At 53.5% G+C, this 15,131-nt stretch overlaps 1 protein-coding gene across 1 annotated transcript; it reads right to left on the bottom strand.

Annotated features, from left to right (window-relative positions):
* Positions 1–214: 214 nt before the first annotated feature.
* LOC103534855 (ovotransferrin) lies at positions 215–9,666 on the bottom strand. Its single transcript, XM_030468573.1, has 11 exons — positions 9,532–9,666; positions 7,623–7,786; positions 7,337–7,445; positions 5,921–6,112; positions 5,638–5,773; positions 5,122–5,177; positions 3,932–4,101; positions 3,624–3,810; positions 2,050–2,204; positions 855–948; positions 215–303 (listed from the first exon to the last, which is right to left on the bottom strand). Exons 1-11 carry the CDS (start codon positions 9,572–9,574, stop codon positions 230–232), a joined length of 1,380 nt encoding a protein of 459 aa, XP_030324433.1. The 5' UTR covers positions 9,575–9,666; the 3' UTR covers positions 215–229.
* Between the last annotated feature and the right edge of the window lie 5,465 nt (positions 9,667–15,131).

Consider the following 15,131-nt stretch of genomic DNA (forward strand, 5'->3'; position numbering starts at 1 on the left):
CTGTGTTCTGATGTTCAGAAGGAGTCCTGTCCCGTGAGGGCACAGGGTGCCCAGGGAGGGGGCTGAGGCCTCATCCCTGGAGATGTTCAAGGTGAGGCTTGATGAGAGTGATTAATGTGATGTGGGTGAGGGTGTCCCTGCTGACTGCAGGGGGCTGGACTGGGGAACCTTTAGTGGTCCCTTCCAATCCATATTATTCTGTGATTCCATTTTTCTGCTTATTCCCATCTCAGGGCTCTTTTCTGCCCTCCTGCTGGCAGGAATTACCTGGTTCTCCTTCTGCTTTCCTGCACTGACTGTCATCTGAGGGAGGAAAAAAGAAGATATTAGATAAAAGATTTGACAAATCCTCTCCCCCCCCATCCAAAGAAAGGATATTGAGCTGGGTATTTTCTGGAGAAGCTCCATCCTCTGAGTGACTACTTCAGATGACACTTTGTGCCACAACAGAACAAGGCACAGCCTCTCTCCCTTCCTCTGAGCTAAGCCAGCAGGTTTCCCCAGTGCTGGTGCTAAAGGACACTGACATCAGGATTCAACCATAAAAGAGAGGAGCTGGAGGTCACTGTGTTCCTGACAGCCCAGAGCTGTCCCACCTTGTGGAAGGGTGAGCAGAGCTGCCTCAGAGAATCCTGTGGGGTTTGTGGCTCAGACAGATGCTGACAGATCTATTTTACTCGTGGGGAGATGCTGACAGCTGGATGTGATGACCTTAAGGGGTCTTTTCCAGCTGTGATGATTCTGTGGTTTCCTGGGGCAGCAGCTCTGAGGCTGCTCTCCAGACTGCAGAATAAACCCAGTGCTTTTGCAGGAACCTCTTCCCCACCCCCTGGCCCCAGAGGAGCTGTGCTTACCCTCATAGCTCTCTCCCATCACTGGCACCAAGCCACACACCCCAGCAGTGTAGACAAAACCTCCATCTAAGCTGATGGCATCTGCTTCACCTTTCTGCAAGGAAAAGGGCACAGCCCTGAAACCACGGTGCCTGGCCCCAGGGCAGTGCTTTTTCAGACATCAGATTGTCAAAGGAGTGGTGGCGGAAGGGTTCAGCAAGGTTTAGGGCAAAGGCATCACTCCTGAGCACTTGTAACACCTCCAGCAAGAGCAGCTTTGGCTCTGCCCTCCCCAAGCACCCCGAGCTCAGCTGCTTCCTCACCTCTCCTCCAGGTCTGCACCTTGTGCTGCCTTCACAGTGCTCACAGAATCACAGAAAAGGAGGGGTTGGGAGGGACCCCAAAAGATCATCCAGTCCCACCCCCCTGCCAGAGCAGGGTCACCTCCAGGGGGTCACACAGGACACATCCAGGTGGGGGCTGAGTGGTTCCAAGGAAGGAGACTCCACAGCCCCCTGGGCAGCCTGGGCCAGGGCTCCCTCACACTCACACTAAAAAAAATTGTCCTTGTGTTTCTCTGGACCCTCCTGTGCTCAAACTTCTGTCCATTGCCTCCTGTCACTGGGCATCCCTGAGAAGAGGCTGGCTCCATCCTCCTGCCTCTCCCCCTTTACATCTTACTGAACATCACTGAGGTACTGACCCACTGCCACCAGCTGCCTCCTCTCTGCTGCAGAACCACTCTGTATTTTGCCTTCCTTTCCTAAATAAAAAGTTACTTCCCACCAGAAAACTGCTTTTTTGCTAGGACATCCCAAAAAAGAACACTGTCCTATACATATATATACATATATATACATATATATATATATCATTTTTTAAATGACACTCACTGTAAAACTGGTCAAGCCTTTTGCCTCTGGTGAGGTTGGTTTGTGCCTGCTGGTATTTCTTGCAAAGCATTTTGTTTCATTTAATTTCGTTTTTATTTAATAATTTCATTTAATTTCATTTGTTTATTAAAAAATTATAGGTTGCTTTGTTCTTTGTGTTGTTTTTTTTTTTAATTTATTTTAAAATCTGCTCCCTCCCCCCCACCCTACCCTCACCCTCACCCCCATCTCTCCCTTGGGCTGAGAGAAGCAATGCTGGAAAGTTCACGAGGAGAATCAAAAGGGGGAAAAAAACAGGAAAAAAAGCCAAAAAAAAGCCATACCATGATCTTGATGATGCAGTCCTTGGTGTTGTCTGCCACGGTGCACTCCACCTCCCCGTTGCTGACCACACTCCAGAGGTCACACTTGCTCTTCTCGTTCTTCCCCACTGCACACCACCGGGTCTTGTTCTCCCTGCGGTTGGGATTCAGCTGGTCTGGAAAGCCAGGAGAGGGCAGAGAGGTGAAGCCTAAAGCCCTGCAGAACAATCAGCCTGGAAACAAGGTGCTTGCCCTGAAACCCTCTGCACCCCCCAACCTGGTTCTGCCCAACGTGAGGAGTTCTCATTAAACAAAACCCCAAACCCTGTGTGGATGGATGAGCCTGAGGATGGAGGATGCTCAGAAGTCAACTCCCAGGTCAGGAAGGAGAATTCCTGCCTAACACAAGCACTTCATGCAGATTCCTGCTAGCTAAAACATAAAACCATAGAATCATAGAATTGGCTGGGTTGGAAGGGACCTCAGAGATCATCAAGTCCAACCCTTGATCCACTCCCCCCGTGGTTCCCAGCCAATGGCACTCAGTGCCACATCCAGGCTCTTTGGAAAGATCTCCAGACACGGAGAATCCACTCCTTCCCTGGGCAGCCCATTCCAATGCCTGATCACCCTCTCCAGGAAGAAATTCTTTCTCATCTCCAACTAAAACCTCCCCTGGCACAACTTGAGACCCTGCCCTCTTGTCTTGCTGAGAGTTGCCTGGGAAAAGAGCCCAACCCCCCCCTGGCTCCAACCTCCTTTCAGGGAGTTGTAGAGAGTGATGAGGTCTCCCCTGAGCCTCCTCTTCTCCAGCCTCAACACCCCCAGCTCCCTCAGCCTCACCTCACAGCACTTGTGCTGGATCCCTTCACAGCCTCCTTGCTCTTCTCTGGACCTGCTCCAGCACCTCAATCTCCTTCCTGAGCTGAGGGGCCCAGTGTGAATTTCAGGGGCTGCTTGTGAGCTGTTTGGCAATCAGAAAGCCAGCTGGGACATCAGACATTTTGACTGTGGCATCGAAGAGTTCCTCTTGTTGAAGTGAAGCCCATGAAGAGCGTGTGATTTTAATGCTAATAAAATAATCAGTGCTAGGTGAGGCTGGATGGAAATCCAGGACACTCTTTGCCTGGAGTGGCTAATACTGGATGGACCCAGTGTCCTGGGGTAGTCCTTCCTTTTACACCTCAGACATGGCTTTTCTAAGCAGCAGTTTTGACCATGCCCAGTCCCTCCCACCAGCTGAACCCCCAGGGCAATATTTTTGTTGTTGTTGTTGTAATTGTGATGAAGGAACAAGGGGTGGGGAAATGTGTGGAAATTTTCCACCTTTGTCAGTGTGGTGATGATGTTCCTTTGGCTTTGGCATCAAATAATTCCTTTTGTTGAGGTCGAGAGCCTGATTTTAACGCTAATAAAATAATTAGCAATGTTTTAATTTGCTGTGGAATGCTTTGCAGGAAATTCTGTGTTTGAAAAAAAAAATAATTAAAAAACCACCCTCTTGCTCCCTTCCCTAGATGTATTTGCTGATCCCAGCTCTCGAGTGCAGCTGACACTGACCCAACTTTAGGATTGGGATCCCATGCCCTGCCTACCTTCCTGGAGGCTCTGGATGGCACTGTAATACTCAAAGCCCAGGTAGAGCTGGGTGTCCATCAGTGCTGGGATCCTCTTCAGCTCTACAGCAGAGTCTTTGAAAAGCAAGTCCTTGAGGCTTGCATCCTTCTTCCCTGGTGGCCCAAAGAGCTGGAAGTTGCCAGAGGTGCCCACACCAAATTTCTCCTGCCAGAGAGGGGGAAATAATCAGAGAGTGACCAGAGCGAAGTGCTGGGAACGCCGGAGAGAGCCAGGGAAGCCAGGGGGAAGGAGAAGGGATGCTGGGGAAAGAGAAGCTTGGTGCTACCTGTGCTTTTGAGAGGAAGCTCCAGATGTCATCAACCTTGCTGTCATCTCGGGCGACCACAGCATGAGCAGGGACCCTGGCCCAGTGACAGCTCTTGTAGTTGTCCACGGGCTGGCGGCTGCCATCCAGACACAGCAGCTCGTACTCATCCTTCTCCTGAGGGGCATTTTCTGCAGGAAGAGAGGTGCCATGAGTTAATGGAGGAAGAAAAAAAAAACAAACAACCCAAAAAAACCCCCCACCAAACCCCAAACATTCTGGGGCAGCCTTGTAGTGAATTTATTTCTATGGAAGCCTGGGGGAGAATCCTTCTGAGAGGACGGGGTGCACGCGGTGGTGATGGAGTTGCCGTGGTCACATGAAGGTGATCCAGAAAGGGAAAAGCATTTGCTTGTGAATGACACAATCTCTGTGTCTCTCAGAACCAACCTAGCAGGGAGAAGATTCCTGTGGCAGTAGGGCCCAGGCATCCAGGCAGGTACCAAGAGACAGAAACACAAATAGTTTTACAAACACCACACAGACGGATTGACCAGGTCAGGAGCTGCACGTGGTCTGGGAAGAGCAGCAGTGTCAAGGCTGAAAACAGAGCCCGGGAGGTCAGAGACCACAGGGTTACAGGAGAATTCTGGTGGGAAAGTCCTCTGAAGATCTCCCAACCAGACTGCTCCAGGTGGATCCCTGAAAAGCTCCAGGGATGGAGCGTGCACAGCTGCTCCACCTTCCAGTGCTTGGCTCTCCTCAAGGAGAAAAAAAAAAAAAGATTCTCCCTTTATCTGGTCCGTGTCTCTCCTTTTCCAGTTTATTATTGTTACTTCTCATCTGTCCGTGGGCTGAATTCCCTCCACAACCCCTCCCAGAGGGATGGATCAGCATAATTACCTCCACAATTCCTCCCCTGGCTCTGAGACGTGGCACCCAGGGTGAGCCCACTGAACTTAAACCAAACAGCTTTTCCTTCTTCAAAGAAGAACCCCAAAGAACAAAAAGTGGGCCCCACCACAAGCAGATTTTTCAGTAACAAAGCTGAGGCAGCCCATAGAGTAAACACATCTCTAGAGATGAGAGGAGAAGAGGTTTGGGGCAAACCTGGGGGGTAACAAAGCCTGCAGGGTGCAGACTAATTGCAGGATGGAGTGGCAGGGAGAGGTCGGCCTGGGAAGGAGAGAAAGGAGTGATCTGGAGCCTACCTTGAACAGTTGTGTGTTTCACAAAAGCCACGTCACCTTTTCCATCTTTCAGGCAGCTGCAGATGGAAGGAATGGAAGAGATGTTAAAAAAAAACAACACAAAACCAAACCAAACCAAACCAAACCATACTATGGTTCCTTACCACCTGTTTCAACAAATTACTTCATCACCAACTGCAAGCACAGAGCACCAGCCTTCCCTTCCACAAAAAAAGGGAAGAAAACGTAACAGCAGAGAAGCAAAGCCCAGAGCAGCCCAATAGGACTGGGTGCAGTGCTAATGCTGTGTGGTTTCAAGCCTGTGCAGAACCATCCAGCCCAGCTGCCTCTCTCATCTCCTGCTCCTTGTCTGACTACCATTCCTCACTGGGTTTTTCCTCACCAGTGCTCCCAGTCGTTCTCCACATTCTGTCCCCTCAGGACCCCCTGCTTACAACACATCCTCTCTGCTATAAGGAAAACTCAGCTGGGTAAGGGCTAGGACATTTCCCTAAAGAGCACACAACTTTGACTCACAGAAAAGCTCCAGAATATCCAGAATAAGGTGCTGTGCGGGAGCATTTGGTTTTGGGGTCCCCCTTGCACTGACGGCAGAGTCTGGGTTCGGTGGTGACCCCAGGCACACAGCTGGCAGAGAAAAAATTGGCCACAGCTGGAGAGGAGAAAGAAGCAATGATCAGTCTAAAATTCACTTCTACAAGGAGCAGGATGGGAGGGGATGCACACAGGGCATCCACTGCTCTGAGAGCCACCTCTCCCAGCACCCTGAGCTTAAGGCATTGATCTGCCTGCTCCTCACCTTGCTCGATGGACCCCGAGTCTTTGCCTTCCCACTTGATGTTTCCCCGGCTCAGGAGTGTCCCAATGGGGATGTTCCAGCCAGCAGACCTTCCCAAGCCTGTGTGGCAGGAGGTCTTGCCCTGCAAATCGTTGATGGTGAAGCCTGTTCCTTTCCTCACCACGGCCACCGAGTAGTAGCTGGTGGTGGAGCCTGCAGCAGAGGGGAAAGCAGGAAAGTGATGGAAAAGCAGGGCTTGGGGATGGCCCCGAGCCTGCCCTGCCCTTGGTTTCAGGGGCTGCACTTCCAAACAATCTGCAACTTTGCTTGAACACACAGAATTTACTCAGTGCCTTCTGGGGGAGCTGGGCTGCCAACACTGAGCCCGTGGTGCAGGTTGCAGCTCCTCAGGGTAAGGGACCCAAAGACACTGTCACACCCAGCACGCCTGGCTCCCTGGGCAGACATGCCCACAGCTTTGTGAGGATGCTTCAGCAAGTCTTTTTTTGGGAATTCTTCTCGCCAGCTAGGGCATACCTAAGTCTTGGGAGAAGAAAACTCCACATTTGGTCTTTAAAAACACACTTGCTCCATCACATGCTACATGTGCCTTTGTTTTAGGGATGTTGCAGACCCCAGGCTTCCATGTAATGTCTGTATTTGCTTTAGAACCACTCTGGGAATATCTCTGTTGTGTTGCTTTGATCCTGAACGTTGTGTATGAACAGGCTGAACTCCAGGGAAGAGGTCAAAAGAGATTGGGAGCCTCAATGTGGCAGGACTGTGTGAGGCAAGGAAAACAAAAACTGGCAAGAGAACATCTGAGAGCCTCCCAGAGGAAGAGGGGAGAGATGAAGGACAGGACAGAAAATGAGCAGGGATGGAGCCATGGGGCTAACTCATCAGAAGGGATTGCTGCAGAGCACTTCTCATGTTTTCCTTCGTTTTTTCTGTGCATTGTCTGAACCTCTTGCCTCAGTAATCTCCACTGGGTGTTTCTCCACAACCACTAGAGGTAATGCTGTTGTCTCCAGCGCTTTTTTTTTTTTTTTTTAGCTTAATGACTGGGCAGGAAGATAGTGTTTCACCCAAATAAGTTCAAGGTCACTGGAAAAAAAGAGGAGCTCTGGGACCAGCACCGTTTTTAGGCCATGCTTCAGGATGACCATCATGCTCTCCTTTCACGGCCACTGCATCCTCGTGGGATCAATGACTTTGATCAGAGTTAACACTAGAAATGGCTCTGCCCCTTTCCACACTGCAGGGACTCTGTGGCCAGGGGGAATGATTCCCATTTTGGTGTAACTGCCTCCCCTTCCCCTCTCAGACCTGGAAGGCAGGGACAGTGGCTCAGACACCCAGCAGAAATAAGGTGGGAGGTGCATGGGGGGGATCGGTCCCTGCAGCATCACTTTGCTCAGTAAAACCCAGCTGTACCTCCACTGTGCTCGTAGACCTCAGCAACAATGGGCTTCAGCTTGTAGGGGGCAAGGCCTGCCTCAAAAATATGCCCCCCATCCAGGCTGATGGCATCTGCTTCATTATTCTGAAAAACAAAAAGGTTTCAGTCACCCAACACAGACGGGGGAGGCGCCGGGGCAAACGCTGCCCCAGGGTCTCTCCTGGGAGAGGCAGCAACCAGGGGCTCAAAGGGACCCCCAGCCTTCCCCAGGCTGCTGGAACATCCCTGGTGCCCAGCAGAGGGGTTTTGCTGCCCACTCACCGAGATGGCTTTGATGCAGTCCAGGTAGGTGGCTTTCTGCAGGCAGTTCAGGGCCACGGTCTCCTGCTGCATCAGCTCCCTGAGGCTGAGGCACTTGTTCTGCTCTGCAGAGGAGATGGTGCACCACCTGATGCTGGCCTTTTGGGTAGCAGCACAACACACAGCTGGGCAAAGAACCAGACAGAAAGAGTTTCAGAGAGACAAAAAAAAAACAAAAAACCAAACCAAAACCAAAAACCATCTCTGTGAATATAGAGTCTCTGGTTCTCTTCCTCCTTGGCTGGGTGCAGGACCTCCCTTGCAGATCTCCCAAGGCATGCAGAAAAAACCATTTCTTCCTTGTCTGGCACATCCACCTTCAGGAACACCTGGGAGGGACATTCCTGTCCCTGGGTAATGGATGTCCTGCACAGCACGGGGATTCCAGCAGCTTCAGCTCCTGGCAACATCCCCAGTAACACATTCATACCCTTCCCTAGAAATCACACTGCAAAACCAGAGAGAAAACGGGGTGGCTCTGCCAACACCCTCAGGCTGAGGGCAGCTCTGTCCTGGCCAGACTCCGTTCTGTGTGCTGCCAGCTGTGGCCTCCTGGGCAGCTGGAGGAGCTGATGGAGTTATCTGTGTCTCCTCCACCACCCCTGTGACAGAGCTGCCATGCCACCACTGCAGCCCTCTCTTCCAAGAGCTTCCTTACCAATAAAAGCTGCTCTGGCAGAGGGGAGCAAAGCAAAGAGCTAAGGTGGGCACAGTCTCCTGCCTTCTTTGGCAGCCTGCAGAGCAGCAATGCTGGTACCTTGCAGCTGAAGTCTGTGCCCACCTCACCTGAGCTCTGCTCCTTCCTGGCACGGCTGTGGGGACCCTGGATGGCACATTGCATTCAAACCTCTCCAGACATTTCAATTTTCTCTTTTCCCCCACGAAATACTCTCTCTTGCTTGATTTTTGAGAGATAACCCTGCCAGAAGACTCCTTCCAGGGCAGGCTGAGAAGCCTCAGCCTCAAACCCTCCCTCCATCACCTCTCTGATTTCAAGCCTTGGCTGCACAAAGCCATGGCCACCTTAATCTGGCCTTGGAAACCACCCTGTCCTGGGCAGAGGCTGGACTGGGACCTCCTGAGGGATTCAGCCAAGCTGCACCAGGAAGACTCCATCAGCCCAGGTGCCATGGGCTCTGGGGCAGAGCTTTGGGGCATCCCCAGGGGAGGAGCAGGGACTTGTCACTTAATGATAAATCAATCTCACTGCATGGCGGGACTCAGCTCCAGGGACTTCAGGATGCCAAGGGCACAGGGACCACTTCCCACCACCGATGACCAGCACCAGGAGGGATGAGGATCAGCAGATCCCAGCTCACAGAAGGGGAGCCTGCCCCTCTCTTTCCCTTCCCAGGCAGCAGTCACCAGGAGGTTGGGTGCAGCAGACTCTTAATATTTAAACTCTGTTTCGCTGCTCCCAGGTTGAACCCAACAGCCGTGCAGGCTCTGCAGGAAGGTCTCCCAGTCCTCCTCCCCCTCTCCTTGGTGACCTCCTGCTCCTCTCCTGGCCCTGCAGCTGGCTGGAAGGGGATTTTTCAGGGAGCATCCCTGCTCCTCCCTGCCAGCCAGGTGCTCAGCACCTCGCTGTGGGGAGCTGGGGACCATCCAGCCTCCATGGGCTGGCCCAAGAGAGGGGAAAAAAAAAAAAAAAAAAGCTGTAATTAATGTTCCAAAGAGCATTCCTGATGACAGGGCTGCACAGCTGGCAAAGCAGGCAGCTGGCAGGTGATCCTTAGCTTTTACTTACGGCTGCCTGGGGCTGGCACCCGCTGCAGCTTTAACCCAGCCCTGGCCGGGGGCAGAGCTCGGCATCCCGGGAGGTTCCGACTCTTCCTTTTCCCTATAAACCCTGCTTGCAGCAGCCACTTACCCACTATCCCGAGGGACAGCACGGTGCAGAGCAGGAGTTTCATGCTTGAGGAGGGAGTCGGGTGCCGAGGAGGGGGTGCGGCAGCCTTGGTCACAGACTGTCCCCTCCAGGGCTCTGATGGCTCCCAAGCCCCTTTCCCCCTCTTTTATAGAGCAGCGGCCCCGCTGTGTTTGCAGAAGCAATGACCTAACGCTGTTTGTCCTTCCTTGTTTCTCAATAGCTCCCGAATCGCTCCCCCCCTTTCCCCCCCCGGGGATCAGCCCATTTTTAGTGCCTTTCACTTTGGCACCGAACCCCTCCCCGGGCCGCAGCCGGAGCAGGACAAAGCGCTTTGCTTTTCACCGGGGGGGTTCAGATGGAAAATTCCCAAGTTCTGACATCTGAATTCCCCCCTGCGGGCTGAGACACCACGGGAGGGACCCTTTTCTTTGTGCCAGCCCCCCCCCCTGCCCAGCCTGAGCTCAGAAAGTCCCCGCTGGATCCAGCCCCGAGGTTCGGGTATTTGCCAGGAGTTGCTGCTGCCCAGCCCGGTCCTTTGGCTAGCAGCATCCTCAGGGCCTGACCCTGGCTTGGAGCTCTTTGGGTAATGGCCAAGGGCTTGGAGAGGCAGTGAATGTCCCTCACAAGCACCCTGGCAAACTCCTTGCACGAGCAAAACAAATCCATGGCACCGACCCGATGGAACAGCTCAAGTCAGAAAAAAACCATTGTGCTGAACCCTCTTCAAACCTTCTGGGAAGAAATGCTGAGCTCAGCAGTCACCTGCCTCCTCCTCCTCCTCCTTTTGCAAAACCTCCTTCTCTCTGTGTGGCACTCCTGATGTACCTCCCAGCAGTGGGGTATGGCTTGGTTAACCTTCACCATGTTGGTCCAGGCTCAATGCCCCCATCTTTTTTTTTGCTGCAGGACCAGCTTCAGGTTGGCTTTGGCCCATGCTCCCTGTGTGAGAGTCCCTGGAGTGCACCAGCTCAGCCCCCAAGCCCTGGCAGCATCCCCAGCCAGCAGCTCCTAGGGCTCTGCCACCCCCCACATCCCCCTGGCACAAGGTACCCAATGCCCCAGAGAGCCCAGCAGTGGGGTCCACCTCAAAGATTTGGTCTCAAGAGCACCAGCACTGGCTTTGTGACCTTCCTGATCCCTTGCACGGGTCCTTCCCCTCCCACAGACTGCACCCTCCAGGCAGCAATGCCGTGGGCTTCTTGCTGAGCTTGGTACAAGTGCCCTGAGCTGCCTCTTCTCCCTCCTCTCAGCAGCCTCTGGGTTGGGTGGTGGTGGCTTCGATGCAGCTGGGAACCCCGAGTTCAGTTTGGGACAAAGCTCAGCAAAGGGAACCAGGGAAGGAGCCTGCTGGGCTCCTCCAGGCAATGCCACCTCCCCTGGGACACCAGGAGCCTGCCCTGCCTGTGGCCCTGGCTGCTGGGGGTCCCTCCCTCATGGCCACGCTGGTTATTTCAGCATCCTATCCATGGCATTCCTTCTGGCCAGCTCCTGTTTCTCATCCCTTCATCCCTTGCTGTCCCAGAGGAGCAGCAGTGCTGTCTCCAGAGCACATCCCAGCACACTCCAGCTGGGGGTGGGACACACACATCACATCCCCTCACATCCCTGGCTTTCCTGTCGAAAGATCTCCCACCCACACTCACTCCAGCAAGCTGTGGCCCTCCTAGATCTCCCACAACACAGAGGTGGCACTGAAATCCCCCCCCCCAGCTCCCCATGGGTCTCACCAACCTTTGCTTCACTTGGGCTCCATTAGCAAGGTCCCCATCTGAGGGAGGTGGTGGCACAAGTGCTCCCTGCTGGCTGTCACACCTGGCTCTCCCAGAGCTGTTATTTTTGTTGATTTGTCCCACAAAGCCTCTTCTAACCCCAGAAACAGCAGTGGCACTGAAAAACCCAAGAGAGCTGAGCACGTGAATAATGGTGAAAGTATCTGGACAACTTCACTCCACAAACGAAGCAGTGACAATGCTATCCAGGGCTGATAAAGGGCTTTTTGCCTTTTGATAGATGAAGGAAAATGATGGGGAAAAAAAAAAAAAAAAAAGGAAAAAACCCAAAACCAAAGCAAAAGCTTAGAAACTGGAGCAACAAAATTCAAGCAGCAGAGGAGCAGTTGCTGGAGGAGCCTGTGCTCTTCTGCATGTGCTCCCCAGCATTTTGCACCACCACCCCCCCACTGCTCCTCTCCACCTTCCCCAATCCCACCTGCATCCCTGACTGCTAAGGGGGGCTGTGATGTGATGGGATGGGATGGGATGGGATGTGATGGGATGTGATGTGATGTGATTGATGGGATGGGATACCTCTGTCCCTCGCCCTCCCAGGTGGCATCAAATCAGGGGGTGAAGGAAGAGTCTTGGATTGCAATAGGTTTTGTTTCTTACCTCTTGTCCTCCAGCCTTTGGCAGTGACCTGCTGGATTCCCAGATGTCCAGCCATCTCAAGAGTCAGCAGCCACACCCAGAGCAGCTTCTCTACCTCCTTGTGATGCCAGCACATCCTGCTTTTCTCCAGGATGGATTTCCATTCACCTCCTGCTCTGTGCCTGTCCCATGGCTGCTCCTTCAGCAGCTTTGCAGAGCAGCCTGGGGAGAAGGAACTCTTCCAGCACACAGCTTTCCTTGGAGGTACCCAGTGGCAGAAGCACAGCAGATTGGGGACGTGTCCCCTAGGCCACCAGCACTCAACCAGACAGACCCTGATCCGACCCAAAGGCCTCCAAGATGGTCCTTTCATAGGAGCTCATAGCACCAAGGGAAGCCTTGGATGGAAAAGGCAAAGTATTCTGGGTGGCCTTGGAGTCCAGGAGGGACAAACCTGTTGGTGCAACCAACTCCTTCCCCCAGATGCCCATCAGCCCCCTGCTTTTCCAGATTTTGTGTTTGAAAATGCACACTGGGCCCTCTCTCCCAGTAAACACACACGTGTGCTTCCACAGGTTCTGGTTAGATCCATACCTCAGCATGGCAGGGTGCAAAAAGAGACCTCCTCCCATGCCCGAATGCTGACCTGCAGCAACAAGGGCCAACTCTTCCTAAGGATGGGAATTCTTGCTGCCTTGCAAGGGAAGAGGTCACTGGCCTGGCTCATGTGAGCAGGAGCAGCTGCACCAGAAAGAGCAGAGCTAAACCAGTGCCTCTCAGACTTTGTCCCTATTATCCAGAAAGCACCAAGACATCTGTAGCCTCCATTTCCACGGAACCAGCTGAATTGTCCTCACCCATCACCAGCTCATCATGTCGCAACACCACGGATCCCAACTGCTCTGCTTTCAGAAAGCTGCTAAAAATTACAGAAATGATGAAGCAACAGGAATTAACACACCCTCTGGCCAAGCGTGGGCCATTGCTGATGCAGAACCCCGAGGAGAAAACAAGGCTTGGCCCCACACAGAGGAAACCTGAAGGCAGAATAACACTGCTCAGTGCCACAGCCCTGCTGGGGCTGCACACCACGCCAGGGCTTGCGGTCGGGACGAGGCTGCCTCCTAACTGGTTGTCTCCTAAATAAAGGCCGCTGGTCATAACTGGACTGGGATAAATTTAGAGCTGGCAGGAGAGCCTGGGAGAGGGCTGAGCTTTATCACAGGGCTGGCTGCTCCCTGCTCCAGGGCTCAGCCCGTCCCGCAGCCAACACCGCCCAGCAGAGGCTGGAGCCGAGCTCTGCTGGGGTGGGAGTGTGGGCAAAACATGAAGTGGGGAGAGGGAAAGCTGGGGGCAAGGTTCAGCACCAGCACGGGCATCCTGACCCACTCTTTGGAGCAGTCATTTCTGTTGGGGTGCTCTCAGCCAGCAGTGGGGACCTGGGGAGCAAACGCTGATGTCCCCAGGGTCACCGGGCTGGTGGTTGGGTGATGGAGACTCAGTTTCCCTTGGGATATCAGGGAGAGAAGGGCTGGAAAGGGAAGGACTGGAAGGGGAAGGGCTGGAAGAGGAAGGGCTGAAAGAGGAAGGGCTGGAGAAGGAAGGGCTGGAGAGGGAAGGGCTGGAAAGGGAAGGGCTGGAAGGGAGAGAAGGGCTGGAAAGGGAAGGGCTGGAAGGGTGGGAAGGGCTGGAAAGGGAAGGGCTGGAAAGGGAAGGGCTGGAAAGGGAAGGGTTGGAAGGGGAAGGGCTGGAAGGGCAAGGGCTGGAAGGGCAAGGGCTGGAAGGGAGAGAAGGGCTGGAAGGGGAAGGAAAACAAATAAAATGAATCAGTTGAAGCTCAGGGTGGGCTGGGCTGAAGGCAGAGGGCAATATCCACCGACCAGGGCTTTAAGCTTGTCTGTAGAGCTGGCTTGGTTTTCCCTCTAGAAATGGGAATTTGTAGTTTGTGGCTTGGAAAAGGCTGGATCCTGCCCACCACAGGATGCCAGAGTGGTCAGCTGCAGAATTTGGGCTCGAGTCTTGTCCTGCTCTAGTCCCAAAGGTCACGTCCCAGCAGGTGGGGAGGAAGCAGAACAGTTTCAAACTGAAAGAAGAGAGATTTAGATTGGATAAGGAAAAGAAAGTGTGAGGGTGATGAGAACCTGGCACAGGGTGTCCAGAGAAGCTGTGGCTGCCCCATCCCTGGCAGTGTTCAAGGCCATGCTGGACACAGAGCAAGCTGGTGTGGTGGGAGGTGGCCCTGTCCAGGGCAGGGGCAATGGACTAAATGGTGTTTAAAGACCCTTCTCAACCCAAAGCCCTCTGTGATTTCATGTTCAGGTACCCAGGAGGGGCAAGGAGAAGTCAGCTGTGGGGCTAGCTTACCTGGGCAGGGTAAGGATGGGGAGAAATCCCATTGCTTGCCTGATGCTCCTGCAGAAGGAATCCCTCATCCCCTGGAGCACGGGGCTCACCAGGAGCTGGGAGTGTCACCTCTGTCCCTGGCTGTGCACTGGGACCAGTTTGGCCTTCCCCATGGCTCCCAAGGTCTGACAGATCCCTGGAGAGCTGTGGCAGTCTCTCCAGCAACATCCTTTCAACCCCGTTGGACCCACAGAAGCATTTTGGAGGCTGAGCTCCCAGCTCCAGAGTCATCCCGGGCAGTTTATTTTTTCAGGAAACATCCCAAACCAGTTTCCCTGCTGAGCAGGAGAAATACTTGGTGTCAGCTTTTGCCCGTGTTGCAATCTGATGTTTTCTACCTGGGATGAGCTGAACTGGCCACTGGAGAGTGGGAGCTGGTGTCATTTGAGCCAATATTTGCTTCTAAGCATTTCTTCTGAAGTATTGCTTAACTTCGGAGTGGCCCACAGCAAACAAAGAGCTCTCTGTCCATTTTAAGCAGCTCTTCCTGGCTCAGAGCAACAAACTCAGCTGCAGACTGAAGCCTCTTGTCTGGAGCTGCCTGCACCCCAGTGCCACTAAACCTTTGCATTTTTAGCTTGGAAAGAGCTGGAGGCTCAGCCCTTCCTGCTCTGCACAGCAGCTCTGCAGGGCAATGCCACTGCCCACAGCCCCTGCAGGGACATCTCTGTCCCCACCAGCCACCAACTGGGCCAGGACCCACGAGGAAACAGGATTGCCAGACCTCAAGCAAGACACCCCCAAGTCCTTTGGAAGGCCCTGGCTGGGGTCAGCAGAGCTTTCTGCTCCCCTGGCCAGCACCCCCTCCAAAGCTCTCCCTCTCAGGTGTGC

Source organism: Calypte anna, unplaced genomic scaffold, assembly GCF_003957555.1.
Source record: "Calypte anna isolate BGI_N300 unplaced genomic scaffold, bCalAnn1_v1.p scaffold_168_arrow_ctg1, whole genome shotgun sequence".
Classification (NCBI taxonomy): Eukaryota; Metazoa; Chordata; class Aves; order Apodiformes; family Trochilidae; genus Calypte; species Calypte anna.